We start from the raw sequence: 15,636 nt of genomic DNA, 5'->3' as shown, positions 1-15,636 counted from the left end.
TAGACCCTGCGAGTATTATTACTTGATACGTTGCCTAAGTTTTCTGATTGAAGAAACATGTCTTTTGCATCCAGCCTATGTGTATTTCCATCTCATTCCAGAGTGAATCTTGGGGTGGCACCAGGCGAAAGAAGTGAAAATGTGAGTCACTCAGCTGTGTCTGACTCTGCGATCCCATGGTCTGTAGCCTGCCAGGCTCCTCTGTCCGTGGGATTCTCCTGGCAGGAATACTGCAGTGCTTTGCCATTTCCTTCTCTAGGGGATCTTTCCAACCCAGGGATCGAACCCAGGTCTCCTGCACTGCAGGCAGATTCCTTACCAGCTGAGCCACTAGGGAAGCCCTAGGAATCAGTGTTTTAAGAAAGAGAAATAATTTTGATCATCAAGCAGGTTTAGGAGACCTGATTCAAAGCAACTTATTCTGTTATTGTCTGTGGTTTGTGTTTGTTTTTTCTTTTCCAACTATGAAATGGATAAATTCTGAGACCATTCCCTGGGAATTTTCAGAAGTTAGAGTCAACTGACTCTTGAGAGCATTCTTCACCTAGAATGTGCTAATGTGTGCAAACTGATGTTTTGGGTTTGCGTTTTAACAGGTACATGAGGAAATAATTCACATCGTATAACCATGAGCTTTTTTAATGTAGCAGAAGATATGTTTTCATTTTGGCTTGGAAACTCATTGTTCACCCCCGCACCCTATTTTTCACAGTTGCCATCCTGCTGAAAGACGACTATTTTGTCAGCGGCGCTGGCCTGCCTGGCAGATTCAAAGCTGAGAAGGTGGAGTTTCACTGGGGCCACAGCAATGGGTCTGCCGGCTCTGAACACAGTGTCAACGGCAGGCGGTTTCCCGTGGAGGTGAGTGCAACCTTAGGCTTCAGGGACAGCTGGGTCTTGGGCCTTGGCGGTAATGGAGTGCTTTGTCTTTACCCCCAGACATTTTGCGTGTAAAACTTGTACCATTCTTTCCTTTGTGTCTGGAAATCCTACATATACAGCATGACAGAGGATAGCTGTTCTCCAGTTTCTCATCTTTGTTTAATGGGCACAGCATACAGAAGTCACAAACATTGTGGTCTGAGTCGACTTAAACCCTTGGTGGATGATTTCAAACCCTTGGTTTTATTTGACCCCATTTCTTCTCTCTGTCCATTTCTGAAACCCTGCTTTCTAAAAGTGAAATTCTGTCTTCGTTTTGACCTTTTACAAAAGTGAAGGGGTAGTTGATTTGTGAATGGGAGTCTCAGAACCATCCCTCAGCAGGGAAGATGCTTGAAAGGTTTGCGTGCTGCTGAAGAAGATGCTGTGGCCACTGGTCATATGACTCACTGTTACCTTTTTGGGATTAATGGTGTCATTTTGCCTCTATGTCTGTTTTCTCAGAGATCCATGCAGACGAAAGGGTGGGTGCGGTAGGTCATGTGTATCCTTTGGGTGAGAGAGGGAAGGAGCAGTTCTCCAAGCTCTTGTTTTAATCTTGGTGGGGACAACGCATCTGCTCCATTGCTAGCCTCATTTTTTTATATCTTTAATCACAGTCAGGATGTAAATATTCTTTCCTTGGGACAAGCGTATTTGTTGATTATTTGGATGCCCACATGGTAAGCTTTACAAATTTGTGAAAGAAGTAGGTAGGCTTGTACCCAAGCCTGTGACTGAACTCAAAACATGGAATGACAACTCTCTTAGTGTTTTATGACTTCAGTAAGTCATGACCTACTTGGGTCATCTGATGAATACTTTCAGTCCTTCTCCATAGAGAAAAAATATAAATGTATACACACACATATTTGCTCGTTATCTGTAGGGTTTTGTCACTCACCCTCACTCCTCAAACCCATTCATGGGCCTTTTAGGTAACTTTGAAGCTTAGGTGAAAAATCTCTACAAGAGGTGGAAATGAATAGTATTTCTTTGCTTATACATGTTTATATTCACATACTGATTTGTCTCTTATCCATGATTGCTGGAGAAACCAGAGATCACCATTCTGAGAAAGTGCTGCCTATTTTTTGTTGTTGTTGTTAGAGCTGATGAATTCACAGTATTAAAAATTCTTTCTGCGTTAGCATTCCTCTATCATGGGACTTCCTGTCCTAGTCACATTAATGTTATGCCTTATGAGTAGGGTTTCTACTTAATGGGTTCTTTTTCTCCTTTTATGTTGAATGAATCATTTCTTAGAAATCTTAGCTTGATTTGTACTTGGAAAACTTGATTCCTAGAAGCCAAGTTGCATCAGGTTTTGAAGTTTGGGGTTTCTCTTTTGTTCCTGTTGGCCAGTTCGCATTGGCAGTGCAGCTGAAGGGAAAGTTTCTGTCCAGCCAGGTTTGTGCTAAAGCTTCTTTATCTTTGAATCAGGCTGCCATTTGTCTAGTTAATGTTGATCTGGACAAAAGACATGTACTTGAAAGTTTGGGAAACTTAATTTGGCAGCTGGCTTGGAAAAGACAAACTCTGAAAGAAAAAACTGGAGACTGCCTGCCTCATGCTGAAATCACATTTCCTAGTGCCTGTCTCTTCCTCCTGTTTGATTCTGGGAAGATGAATAGATACATATTCTTTTGAAAATTTATTTCTTTAAATGAATTTTTTTTAACTCAGAAAGGTCCATGAAATTTAGAAACTAATTAGAAATGGCAGCTACAGTGCCCAGACTTACTTTTGGACCAAGCTCTTTGAATTTATTTCTTCTCAGTAATGTCAGATGGTAAGCTGCCTATATTAATTGGGTGCTTCATTGAAACCCATCTGGTTTCTAACTTGTTTTTCTTTTTAATGTGATAAATATGTTAAATTACTTAGTGGTTGTAGTTGGAGGAACTTGAATTTCAGAGATCAAAGGTAACGGGATCAAATTTAGTTGTAAAATATGCACAGAAATGTTGCTCATTTTTGCACAAGAATTAAATTGCTTTGAGCTCTTGATTAACACCAGCTCTTCCTGAGATTTTTACACTGTTTGAACATCTCAGACTTGGTTTATATCTTCCCACATAACTACACTGCTTTTCAAGATGTTAAAATGAAAGGGAGAAAATCATAATGTACCACATGGTAATTTATCAGCATTGGGGGGTATTATTGGTCTTTTATAGAGAGCCAGAGAAGGAAGAGCCATTGTGGACGATTGGGCTGGGATTGGTCAGATACAGCATTGATACTCCACTGGAGATATCATCCTCTGCTTCAGAGGACATTAGGCGTTTTCCGGGGACACTTGTGGTTGTCGCCGTTGTGGGCAGTGGTGTGCTACCAGCATCTAATGGGCAGAGGCCAGGGATGATGCTGCACATCCCAATTCATAGGACAGCCCACTGTCACTATTGGGAGACTCTCGGGAAGAGAAAGCTGTGTGTGTAGTGGAATCCAGCCTTCCTTTACTTGTGTGGCATCATTTTAAGTAGATTTCACTAAAGAAGCCTCATGGCAGAGTTGTTCCATCCTCCTGCGGTTTTTAGAGAAGAAATTGCCTCTCTTGCCTCCTGGGTCAGAGTCTTGCCAGTCCTGGTTCCTTTAGATTCCATTTGGGATAAAGTCATGACCTTGAGTGTTTCCTGTTTCTTCAGTTGCCTCGGACCCAGCGCTGCAGGTTGGATTTTAAGTTTATGCCCCATGAGATTCTGGATCTGCTCCCTGAGGGTAAACTGCTACAAACCCAACCTTGGATGTTTTGCTGCTTCCCAGGAATTCTTTGAGGTCATCTGCAACAACCTTGTACACATTCAGAAATTAAACCTCTCCGTGTTTTCCTGGCTGAAATCCTGGACTCAGCCTTGTTGTTCCTGTAGTTAAAAACATCCAGCCTAACAGAAGAAATAAATGTCCTTGTTAAAACAAAACAAAAGCCTTTCAATAGTGGCATTCTTTACAGCTCTGTTAAAATTAGAAAAGAAAGTCGAAATCAGATGACGAGGCTAGGAGACTAGACCCACTTTGGGTCCTCAGATGCACTTACCTCCTAGTATTCAGTTTTATCTCTTGTCTAGAAGCAGATTTGTCTGGAGTGCCTTCTGTCATGTGGATGCTGGGTTACAATGATGAGGCAGAGAGCCTTTTCATTGAGATAATTATACTCAACTCACGACAGAGATATTGACCAAACACTCACATATACGGGTTTGTAATATTGGTTGTGAAACCATCTCTGAAGGAGAAGGGCATTTTGTCATGAGATGGAAGACATCGGTGGAGACAGGTATTTATTAAGAGGGAAGAGATTAACTGGAGCCTGCCCAAAGAACAGAGGTGTGCAAAGGCCCTGAGACAGGTGATACTTAATTACTTACAGGTACCTTTAAGCAATTAAGAGAGATCAGTTGGGGTTTTGATAGGATGATACCCTCCCCCAAACAGTGTTCACTCACTAATTTCTGAAACCTGTGAACTTATTTGTTACTTTGTCCAGCAAACGGGACTTTGCAGATGTGATTAAGCATCTTTAAAGTCAGAAGGTTTAAAATATTCCTATGATTAGAATAGGGGTTCTGTTTGAGTTTTTCTATGCTACTCCACTTTGTTTTATCTGTCCAATGAGTTATCTGTGATGGCTGTGTCCTGAATATCCTCACTACTCCATACTCATTCCCTGTTTTAAATAAAGGTTCATGTAGCACTAATAGGAATTGAATCATGCCGTGTTTTTGCTAATAACTGAAGTTGGAGTTAATGCAAAGAGAAACCTCCAGATGAAACCCTCTGAGAGCTCCATTAAGGTGGAGGTTCATTGCATGCTTATTTTCTGAGGTAATTAAAATCTTGTTTATTACAATAAGAGATTGTGGGAGTTGTTGATTCAGACTTATCGGTGCTTTATGAGTTGAAGTCTTCAATAAGCTTAAATGATCCAAATTGATTGTGTGTGCCCTTTCCAGTGAAACTCACAGCTGGTTCACTTCAGTTCAGTTTAGAGCATCTTAGCAAGTGAGTAGAAGCAAAGACATTTTTCCTAATACATACCATGCACACACTACCATATGGTGTGGGTCTGCAGGGCCTTAGCCGAAACCCTTGAGGCCAGATGTTTTAGAATTCAGTATCTTTTTTAGAAAGGCATGATGGTGCATATGCCATATATATTTACAGAAGACACACAGTGGGGTCTGGGACTATACCCCTTGAATGCATTTATATTTCTGCAGCATGCAGATGAATATTCACACAAGTAGGAAATATCAATATTCTAAATAGCTTCATGTCTCTCCACCTCTGATTTTACTACTGAATTAGTTTTGCACCAAAGTTATAAATATCAATAATAACAACAACTTTGATCTCAGAAGCTTTTGAGGTTTCGTAGTCACGGATAAAGGATTTATCAGACATTTAAAAAAATTGGTCCACAGTGTGGCCCTGGTTTATGTTCTCAAGAGTGTAGGTTATTTCCACCCATGACACAAGCACACACTAAATTCTTTGTCTCCCTGATGGGCTGTGTATGTCTGGGTACCCCTCTCATCCTGCTCCCTGCTCTGCTCGGCCGTGATTCCATACAACATTCTTAGTCGAAGTTAGGTTTTGTCCAGGGGGCAAGAAGGTGCTAGTGTTAGCCTGACCTCAATGTGTGATTCAGTCCCATTTTAACGTTCTGTTTGAGACTGCATTCTCCGTATCCACGTCTGTGGATATGTTACCTGGACCTACTCTGTATTCATTCTTGTCTGCTCAACACCTCCCTTTGTGCTTAGAGTCAGCCTGATGATTTTCCTTTCATTTTGTGAAATGAATCTTGTTTTTCCAGTGCTTCTGTCCTGTTCTGGTTGGATAGTTAGTTGACTTGCCTTAAACCCCTAGGTTATGTCCAGTAGCTCACATCTGCCTTCCTTCTCCCAGGTAAGATGCTAAAAACAACCTAAAGTGATTACAAGAAAAACAGTGACATCATGTACAAGTAAAAATGAATCCTAGTTAAGATTTTGGAGACATTGGAACCCAGATTCTCAAGTTCTAACACTACACTTCAGCCGGGGGCACTTAGCATCCCAGAAGCTCAGCCGTGCCATCTGTAAGATGGGTGTGATAAGAGTGCACTCATGCTCTTGTGACACACACAGAGGCATCACACTCTGTCCCCGTCTCTCCACTCATACAAGCAAGGCAGCTACTGCATAACTCAGATGTGGACCAGTCCGGCTGGGGCTTGAACTGCCACGTGGAGTCCGAGCTACAAGTGTGAGAAGAGATTAAGTGGGCTGAAGGCAATTTGCCCATTACTCTTGTATGAATTTCTTTTTTTTTTCTGCTGGAAATAAAGGTTGACATATGAAATGCCTTCTTGAAGCCTTACTGTATGCAATGGCATTCCAAAGGCTATTAGAAGTCCTCCATTGAGGAAATGTGTTTGAAAAGTGAAAGTGAAGTCGTTAAGTCGTGTCCAACTCTTTTCGACCCCATGGACTGTAGCCTACCAGGCTCCTCTGTCCATGGAGTTTTCTAGGCAAGAGTACTGGTGTCGACTGCCATTTCCTTCTCCAGGGGATCTTCCTGACCCAGGGATCGAACACGGGTCTCCCACATTGCAGGCAGACACTTTACTGCCTGAGCCACCAGGGAAGTGGAAATGTGTTTACCTTTGTTTAAATTGGTATTTTTCTGAACTTATATAACTGCTGTCTCCCTCCTTTGTCAGTGTAAGTTAGGCATATCACTCTTGCGGAAATGAGGTTCATAACTTTCTCCTCTGCTCCCTCAGTCCATATTCCTTGTAAGAAGTTGAGTCCTCTTCAAATAAATGTTTTTTTGTTTGTTTGTTTTTGTTTTTTACTTTTATTTTATTTTTTTTAATTTTATTTTATTTTTAAACTTTACATAATTGTATTAGTTTGATATTTGGCAAAACTAATACAAATAAATGTTTTCAGAGGACAGACAGGATGATTTGAATTTCTGTCATGTTGAAAACTATAAAACCAGCAAGGCTTGTTCACAGAACAGTTGTTTAGTGTCTTTATAAACTCGATGCTATCTTGCTTCGTCATTACAGAAAACTAGCATTAAAGGGAGATTGAGACATTTTCTACTAAAAATAATTTTTGCAGTACCACCCTTTTTCTTTGGCCTTGCCTTGTTCTTAACGTAAATTCCTGCAGTTGTTACGGGTTCTTGGAAAAGGTGCTTTGTATGCAGAGCTTCCTCAGTCGGTGGAGCTCAGGACAGGGCCTGGTTTCCTTGTCTTCCCCATCCTGGAACATAGAAAGTGTTACAGAAATTGTTACCTGGTTGTCTACTGTTGGCTCTTCGGTGATGTGTCCAGTCCTGTTTTTCTTGAGTGGCTTCTACCACGTGGCAAGGGAATTGGTTGGACTTTTAGTAATGACTTTATTGAAATAAGGAGTCCATGAAATATTTAATTTTCATCTGGCTGATTTTCTTTTTTTTAATGCGTATGTCCCATGTTAATTGGATTTCTTTCCCTGGTGGCTCTGCAGTAAAGAATCTGCCTGCCAGTGCAGGAGATAACAGGTTCGATCCCTTGGTTGGGAAGATCTCCTGGAGAAAGAAATGGCAGTATTCTTGTCTGGGAAATCCACGGACAGAAGCGCCTGGCAGGCTAGTCCGTGGTGTCGCAGAAGAGTCAGACATGACTGAGTGTGCAGACATGCACACCTGTGCTAAGAAGAACATTTGAGGAGGCCCCAGGACTTCATGCTTATCTCCAAGGACAGAGGAGCCTGGCGGCTGCAGTCCATGGGGTCGCAAAGAGTCGGACACGACTGAGCGACTGAGCACACACGGTACCTAAAGTATGCTCCATGGAGAAGCTCCGGCGTGGCTGTACATAGCCAGAGAGTGGGTTTTGTGAGATGGAAGCAGGCTCGGTCCCCTATGTGAAGATGTCCATGGTGTCCAACAGTCCTCACCACGCACTGTCATCCTGAGATCTGAATTTGACTCAGGACTGCTTGATGCTGTGTCCCTGTCACGTGGGGTCTGGCAACTGCTTGCATTGCACTGAAAAGCTCAGACAAGCAGAGCATACTCTCTGAAAAGCAGCTTGGTTGAAATGGAAACATTCTCAATATAGAAATGTGAAGACTTTGTGATGGGGGTGGGGGAGGGTGGCTTGGATAACCAAAAAAAGACTTAGGGAGGCCATGATGGTGTCAGAGGTGGGGCTGCTGTTACCGACTCAGGTCCTCGGACTCGTGATTCAGTAGAAAGTGATAAGACCACGGGTGGAATTCAAGAAACGCTTCACTGGAAATAGTGCTGAGGGAACCCGAGGAGGTTGGGCTGGTTTCTTAAAAGGGGTGAGGGTAAGGGCAGATTGGTGGGTCAGGCTGGAGGGTTGGCTTTGGTGGTCTGCCTCCCCCGGCTGCTGCTGCGCACAGGGACCACACCTTGCTTTTGCTGTTGCGTCTCAGCAATGGCAGTTTGGTTTTGGCCCTTTGGTATCTTACTGTTAATAATTATTACAACTGGGACTGCTGCATTCATGCATTTTTTTTTGTTTATTTTTTTAATTTATATTTAAAAATTTTTTTATTTCTGGCTGCACTGGATCTTCATTGCTGCCTGTGGGCTTTCCCTGACTATGGTGAGCAGGGTCTCCTGCTGTGGTGCATGGGCTTCTCATTGCTGTGACTTCATGTATTGCAGAGCTCGGGCTCTAGACCTTGAGGGCTCAGTGGTTGCTGCACACAGGGTTCCTTGCTTTGTAGCATTTGGGGTTGTCCCAGACCAGGGATCAAATCCCTGTCTCCTGCATTGACAGGTGGATTCTTAACCACTGGAAGTCCCTGGTTATTTTTAGACTCTTATAGTTTCTTTGTATTTTGTTGCTTGAGGAGACATTTGTCCATGTGTAAGCGCTGCAGCTTAGAGTCCCAGGTTCCGACCTGTCTCACCGGTGGTTATGATTGTGTAACAGCAATACTACAGACACCATTTAATAAGCGTTACTTGTGTCTAGAATGTCTCAGATGTTTAATTTTCTTATGTGCCTTATGAAGGCGGTCCTCTCATGATAACCATCTTACACATGGCATAGCTGACCTTCTGGGACGCTAAATGACTTAGCTGAGGTTTACTGTTAGTACTCCAGAATCTTGGTTCCAATAATGACCATTCATTTTATTTGATAAGTTATTTCACTGTTTTTCTTCTCATCACTTTAGGTTGTTTTTAGTATCACCAGTAGAAATAGTTTTGTTGACATCATAACCACTGTTTATTGTGTAACAGGAGAAAAAAAATCAAAGAACTTAAAATGTCCAAAGATGATTGAACCAGCAGTAAAACATACAGTAAAAAAAAAAAAAAGAGAGAGAGAAGAAGTGAACAGAAAATGCCATCAGCTCCTTGCCTGGAGATATCTGTAGCAAGCACTACATGTTTTATCCGGCTTGACCACTTTAGTCTATTCTCTATCGTGTAGAGAGCGACACTGTCTGATAGAAAGTATAATATCAGCCATACGTTGTAATTTAAAATTGGGGGTAGCCACTTTAAAAGAGTTAAGAAGAAGTGTTTTAATTTGATTTTAATAATTCATTTTATTTTCTATAATTTATATAATAATTATCACTGTTACAATTTTAATTATCTATTATTTTCACCAAGTTATTTAAAAATTTGGGGCTTCCCGGGCAACACTAGTGGTGAAGAATCCACCTGCCAATGCAGGAGATGCAGGTTCAATCCCTGGGTCGGGAAGATCCCCTGGGAGAGGGATAGGGCTACCTGCTCCAGTATTCTTGCCTGGAGAATTCCGTTGACCAAGGGAGCCTGGTGGGCTACAGTCCATGGGGCTGCAATGAGTAAAATTTTACTATTTCAGCGTGTTGTTTTGCAGTTGCTCAGTAGTGTCCGATTCTTTGCGACCCCATGGACTGTAGCAAAGCAGGCTTCTCATTCACCATCTCCCAGAGCTTGCTCAAACTCATGTCCATTGAGTTGGTGATACCATCCAACCATCTATCTCATCCTCTGTTGTCCCCTTTTCCTTCTACCTTCAGTCTTTCCCAGCATCAGGGTCTTTTCCAATAAATCAGCTCTTTTCATCAGGTGGCCAAAGTATTGGAGCTTTAGCATCAGTTCTTCAAATGAATATTCAGGGTTGATCTCTTTTAGGATTGACTGGTTTGATCTCTTTGCCTGCCAAGGGACTCGCAAGAGTCTTCTCCAACACCACGGTTAGAAAGCATCAGTTCTTTGGCGCTCAGCCTTCTTTATGGTCCAACTCTCACAGCAGAACATGACTACTGGAAAAACCATAGCTTTGACTATACAGACCTTTGTCGGCGAAATGATATCTCTGCTTTTTCATATGCAGTCTAGGTTTGTCATAGCTTTTTCTTCAAGGGGCAAGCATCTTTTAATTTCATGGCTGTAGTCACCATCTGCAGTGATTTTGGAGCCCGAGAAAATAAAGTCTGTCACTGTTTCCATTGCTTCCCCATCTCTTGGCCATAAAGTGATGGGACCGGATGTCGTGATCTTCGTTTTTGACTGTTGAGTTTTAAGCCAGCTTTTTCACTGTCCTCTTTCAAAGTTCTTCTTTGCTTTCTACCATAAGGGTGTTGTCATCTGCATATCTGAGGTTATTGATATTTCTCCCAGCAATCTTGATTCCAGCTTATGCTTCCTTCAGCCTGGCATTTCCCATGATATACTCTGCATAGAAGTTAAATAAGCAGAGTGACAATATACAGCCTTGATGTACTCCTTTCCCAATTTGGAACTAGTTTGTTCCATGTCTGGTTTTAACTGGTGCTTTTTGACCTGCATACAGATTTCTCAGGAGGCAGGTATGGTGGACTGGCATTCCCATCTCTTGAAGAATTTTCCACAGTTTGTTGTGATCCACACAGTCAAAGGCTTTGGTGTAGTCAATGGAGCAGAAGTAGATGCTTCTCTGGAATTCTCTGGCTTTCTCTATGAGCCAGTGATTGTTGGCAATGTGATATCTGGTTCCTCTGCCTTTTATAAATCCAGTTTATATATCTGGAAGTTCTTGGTTCACGTACTGTTGAGGCCTGGCTTGGAGGATTTCAACATGTAATGAGGATTAAAAGCTGAGATATTTCACATTTTTTTTTTTTTTTTAAATCGATGTGTATTTTACATTTAAGAGATCCTCTCAAGTCAGACTGGTTGCATTTCAGAGGCTCAAGATCCACGTACAGCTTGTGGCTACTGTACCTACAATGTGCAAGACTTGAGAGCACCAGACCTCAATATCAAAATCTAGATAATAAACTGGGGTTTCCCTGGTAGCTCAGCTGGTAAGGAATCCATCCTCCCACAATGCTAGAGATACCAGTGTGATCCCTGGGTTGGGAAGATCCCCTGGAGAAGGGATTGGCTACCCACTCCAGTATTGCTGGGCTTTCCTGGGGGCTCAGATGGTAAAGAATCTGCTTGCAATGCGGAAGACCTGGGTTTGATCCCTGGCTTAGGAAGATACTCTGGAGAAGGGAACAGCTTCCCACTCCACTATTGTTGCCTGGAGAATCCCACAGACAGAGGAGCCTGGTGGGCTATAATCCATGGGGTCGGAGGGTCGGACAGGAATGAAGCAACTTAAAACAGCACACACAGTTAATAAACTAGCCAAAAGAGTAGCAGGGATTCTTTAAGAGGAATCTTTGTGCTGAATTTCTGGTAATTTTTGCACTTCTGCTCTCCCAACAATAAAACAGACTCTGTAGTTCACTTTTGTGTTGGGATCTGAGTTGGTTGTTGAGAAGCCTTCCCCTGGATGTGATATAGGATTTCTTTTGTTCCTTTATAGACTTTCAGGTCATTTCCCATTGTTTAATTTTACAACCTTCATTCCTGGGGCTGTGAGCACTATTCTTCTCAGAATCCATTTCCAGGCTGAGGAAGTCCAATAAAGCTTGCTGGGGAGACCTTTGTGCCCTGGGGGCAGGGATGGACCTCAGGCAGCCAGATCTGATGCATTGTAAGTTCAGGTCAGGCGGGATTTATGGACATTGGGCTCAGAAACACATACCATCACAGACAGACACCACCATCACTTTTTTTTTTTTTGATCCTGTCAAAATTTGAGCAGGAAGCTTTCAAGTCATCTTAAATCTAAAGCCTTTATCTAGTTCTTTAGTGTCAGCATCACTCACAAAGGACAGTTGGAAACATTTATAAGGAATAGAAAGAAGTCAGGATTGAAAGAAAGTCTGTTTCTCTCCTTCCCGTCAAATCTCTGGCATAGAATTTCATTGCATCCCTGTTTAATGAGATGGGAGCAGATCCCTACAGCTTCCTGCTCCAGTTGCATGGCCTGGCACCCTGTCTGTGCAGCAGAGATACCAGTCTGGGTACATTTCCTATGATGTACTGAGGCCAGCTGTGCAAAGTCACCAAAACCCCATTTTAGTTAAAAATGCAAAATTTTATCTCCTGAATGTTTGAGGATGTCTTAGAAGACTGGGCTGTAAAACTCAGGTTAATACATGAAAGATACTTGGGTTAATAGTAAAATACCTTTTAAATCCCAGCCTTTTTTATTCAGACTGAGCTTCGTATTTTTAATTTCCCTATTAAAACCTTTACTGCTTCGGTTAATAAAGTTCAACATTCATGGAATCTTCTTAATTTATGCCTCGGAGTTGGCCATTCTCTGATCAAGAAAAGCTCAGGGTGAGGAAAAAAAAAACTCATCCTGTGATTTTCTGACATTGCTCATGCTGCCTCTGACTTTAATTTTGCCTGTCTCTATCTCCCTGTCTCTTTCTTTTTTCTTTTCTTGTTTTTCATCATCTTATTTATGTTTATTTTTCTGGCCAATATGGGCTGAAATATCATAACTATACATAGGCAGTGCCCTTGGGAAAATACGTCCTTGGTCTATTTTCTAGATTGTTGGTGTTTCATCACTAAGTCATGTCTGACTCTCCGTGACCCCATGGACTGCAGCACGCTAGGCTTCCCTGTCCTTCACCATCTCCCAGAGTTTTCTCAAACTCACATGCATTGAGTTGGTGATGCCATGCAACCACCTCATCCTCTGTCACCCTTTTCCTTCTTGTTAGTGGATCTAAATGTATAAAAAGTGATCTGTGGTCAGATAGATGTAGGAAATCCTGCTTGATATGTTTTCCTCTTATATTAATAGCTTGAGAGTAAGCTAATTTGGTAATACTTGAAGAATATTTCAGTAGAGTAGCCTGCTTAATTTTCATCTGACTTGGAATTTCCCAAGCTCAGGTGACCATGGAACTCCTCTTATTTATGCCTTCTGATAAACCAATGAGGAGGAGAATAAATACTCGGGGACATGTAGCGTCACATAGTTCCAAGGACAGCTCCTTCTGACTTCTAGCTGCTATCTATACAAATGTTTAAATAACTTCCTTTACGTTTCTGAATTATCACCAATGTTTGCTTGTTAAGTTAGCGGACAGAGCCTTCTCTACATGGACCAGAAAATGCCCTGGCCTCAAGGAACCTTTATTTTAGCAGGTGCTATGGCCCTGAGACAGAAGCCTGCCTCTCCTGCTTGAGCAAGCAAGGGGCAGAGTGATAGGAACAAAGTCAGCAAAATAGTCAAGGTCCTGATGATATGAGCTCTCGTGGACCGTGTGAAGCTCCGTGGCTTTATCTCTAGGTGAGTAACCAGAGGAGCGACATTATCTGGCTTATATTCGAGAAGGATCTTTGTGGCTGCACTTGAGTGTAGGGAACAGAAGTCAGAAGATGGCTGTAGTATTCCAGAGTATCCTAGGATGTGTGTGCTGTAGATGGCACCGGTGGGAAGAGGCTGAATTCTGGTTATTTGACGGAAGAGTGTGTTAATCAAGGGAGATACCATATTGCTGTTATCTCAGGAGAAAAAGTTTGTATGTCTCGATTGGGGAAAAAAAAGACAATTTGAGGAGAGAAAAACTGTGGATGAGTCACTAGTCTGTAGGATTTTCTTGTATTTCATTTAGCTTTTAAATATACTTTTGTATCTTTCTTGAATGTTTTATAATATTCAAATGGTATTTGCATGATAGGTGTTATATACGAGTTTTGAGTATATACTATTCAGTTCAGTTCAGTCGCTTAGTCGTGTCCAACTCTTTGTGATCCCATGGACTGCAGCACGTCAGGCCTCCCTGTCCATCGCCATCTGCCAGAGTTTACCCAAACTCAGATCCGTTGAGTCGGTGATGCCATCCAACCATCTCATCCTCTGTCGTCCCCTTCTCCTCCTGCCTTCAATCTTTACCAGCATCAGCGTCTTTTCAAATGAGGCAGCTCTTCACATCAGGTGGCCAAAGTATTGGAGTTTCAGCTTTAGCATCAGTCCTTCCAATGAATATTCAGGACTGATCTCCTTTCGAATTGACTAATTTGATCTCCTTGCAGTCCAGGGGACTCTTCTGCAACACCACAGTTCAAAAGCATGAATTCTTTGGCACTCAGCTTTCTTTATAGTCCAACTCTCACATCCATATATGACTACTGGAAAAACCATAACTTTGACTAGATGGACCTTTGTTGGCAAAGTAATGTCCCTGCTTTTTAATATGCTGTCTAGGTTGATTATAACTTTCCTCCCTTTAATTTCATGGCTTCAGTCACCATCTGCAGTGATTTTGGAGCCCCGAAATTAAGTTTCTCACTGTTTCCACTGTTTCCCCATCTATTTCCCATGAAGTGATTGGACCAGATGCCATCATCTTAGTTTTCTGAATGTTGAGTTTTAAGCCAACTTTTTCACTATCCTCTTTCACTTTCATCAAGAGGCTTTTTAGTTCCTCTTCACTTTCTGCCAAAAGGGTGGTGTCACCTGCATATCTGAGATTATTGATATTTCTCCCAGCATTCTTGATTCCAGCTTGTGCTTCATCCAGTCCAGCGTTTCTCATGATGTACTCTGCATATAAGTTAAGTAAGCAGGGTGACAATATACAGCCTTGACATACTCCTTTCCCTATTTGGAACCAGTCTGGTTTTCCATGTCCAGTTCTAACTGTTGATTCATGACCTGCATACAAATTTCTCAAGAGGCAGGTCAGGTAGTCTGGTATGGCCATTTCTTTCAGAATTTTCCACAGTTTGTTGTGGTCCACACAGTCAAAGGCTTTAACATAGTCAGTAAAGCAGAAGTAGATGTTTTTCTGGAACTCTCTTGCTTTTTTGATGATCCAGCAGATGTTGGCAATTTGATCTCTGGCTCTGCCTTTTCTAAATCCAGCTTGAACATCTGGAAGTTTATGGTTCATGTACTGTTGAAGCCTGGCTTGGAAAATTTTGAGCATTACTTTACTAGCGTTTGAGATGAGTGCAATTGTGCGGTAGTTTGAGCATTCTTTGGCATTGCCTTTCTTTGGGATTGGAATGAAAACTGACCTTTTCCAGTCCTGTGGCAACTGCTGAGTTTTCCAAATTTTTGGCGTATTGAGTGTAGCACTTTCACAGCATCATCTTTTAGGATTTGAAATAGCTCTACTGGAATTCCATCACCTCCACTAGCTTAGTTCATAGTGATGCTTCGTAAGTATATTCCTAAGTATATACTATTAGGTATACACTAAGGAAGAATGTAGCATAGAGAAATAATTAAAGATGATAATGATGAAACAAACCCCGTCCTGAAAGGCTTCCTTTGAATTAGTAGATGTGGCGTGCTGCAGCAGAACTGGAACATTCTAAGAGTATGTTTAATATTCCCCATTCCCCTTA

The 15,636-nt window shown here is 41.9% G+C and overlaps 1 protein-coding gene across 5 annotated transcripts in view; it reads left to right on the top strand.

The window, feature by feature from the left end:
• The window catches only part of PTPRG (protein tyrosine phosphatase receptor type G), a 770,267-nt gene that overhangs the window by 455,051 nt on the left and 299,580 nt on the right, over positions 1 to 15,636 (top strand). For all 5 annotated transcript variants that reach the window (XM_055557457.1, XM_055557454.1, XM_055557459.1 and 2 more), the window contains one exon: positions 713 to 861. In XM_055557457.1, the coding sequence (XP_055413432.1) occupies positions 713 to 861 (149 nt within the window). The remainder of the gene's footprint in view (positions 1 to 712; positions 862 to 15,636) is intronic.

Source organism: Bubalus kerabau, chromosome 20, assembly GCF_029407905.1.
Source record: "Bubalus kerabau isolate K-KA32 ecotype Philippines breed swamp buffalo chromosome 20, PCC_UOA_SB_1v2, whole genome shotgun sequence".
In the NCBI taxonomy this organism is placed as follows: domain Eukaryota; kingdom Metazoa; phylum Chordata; class Mammalia; order Artiodactyla; family Bovidae; genus Bubalus; species Bubalus kerabau.
The sequence above is the reverse complement of the archived record's forward strand: the minus strand, read 5'-3'. Positions and strand labels throughout refer to the sequence as shown.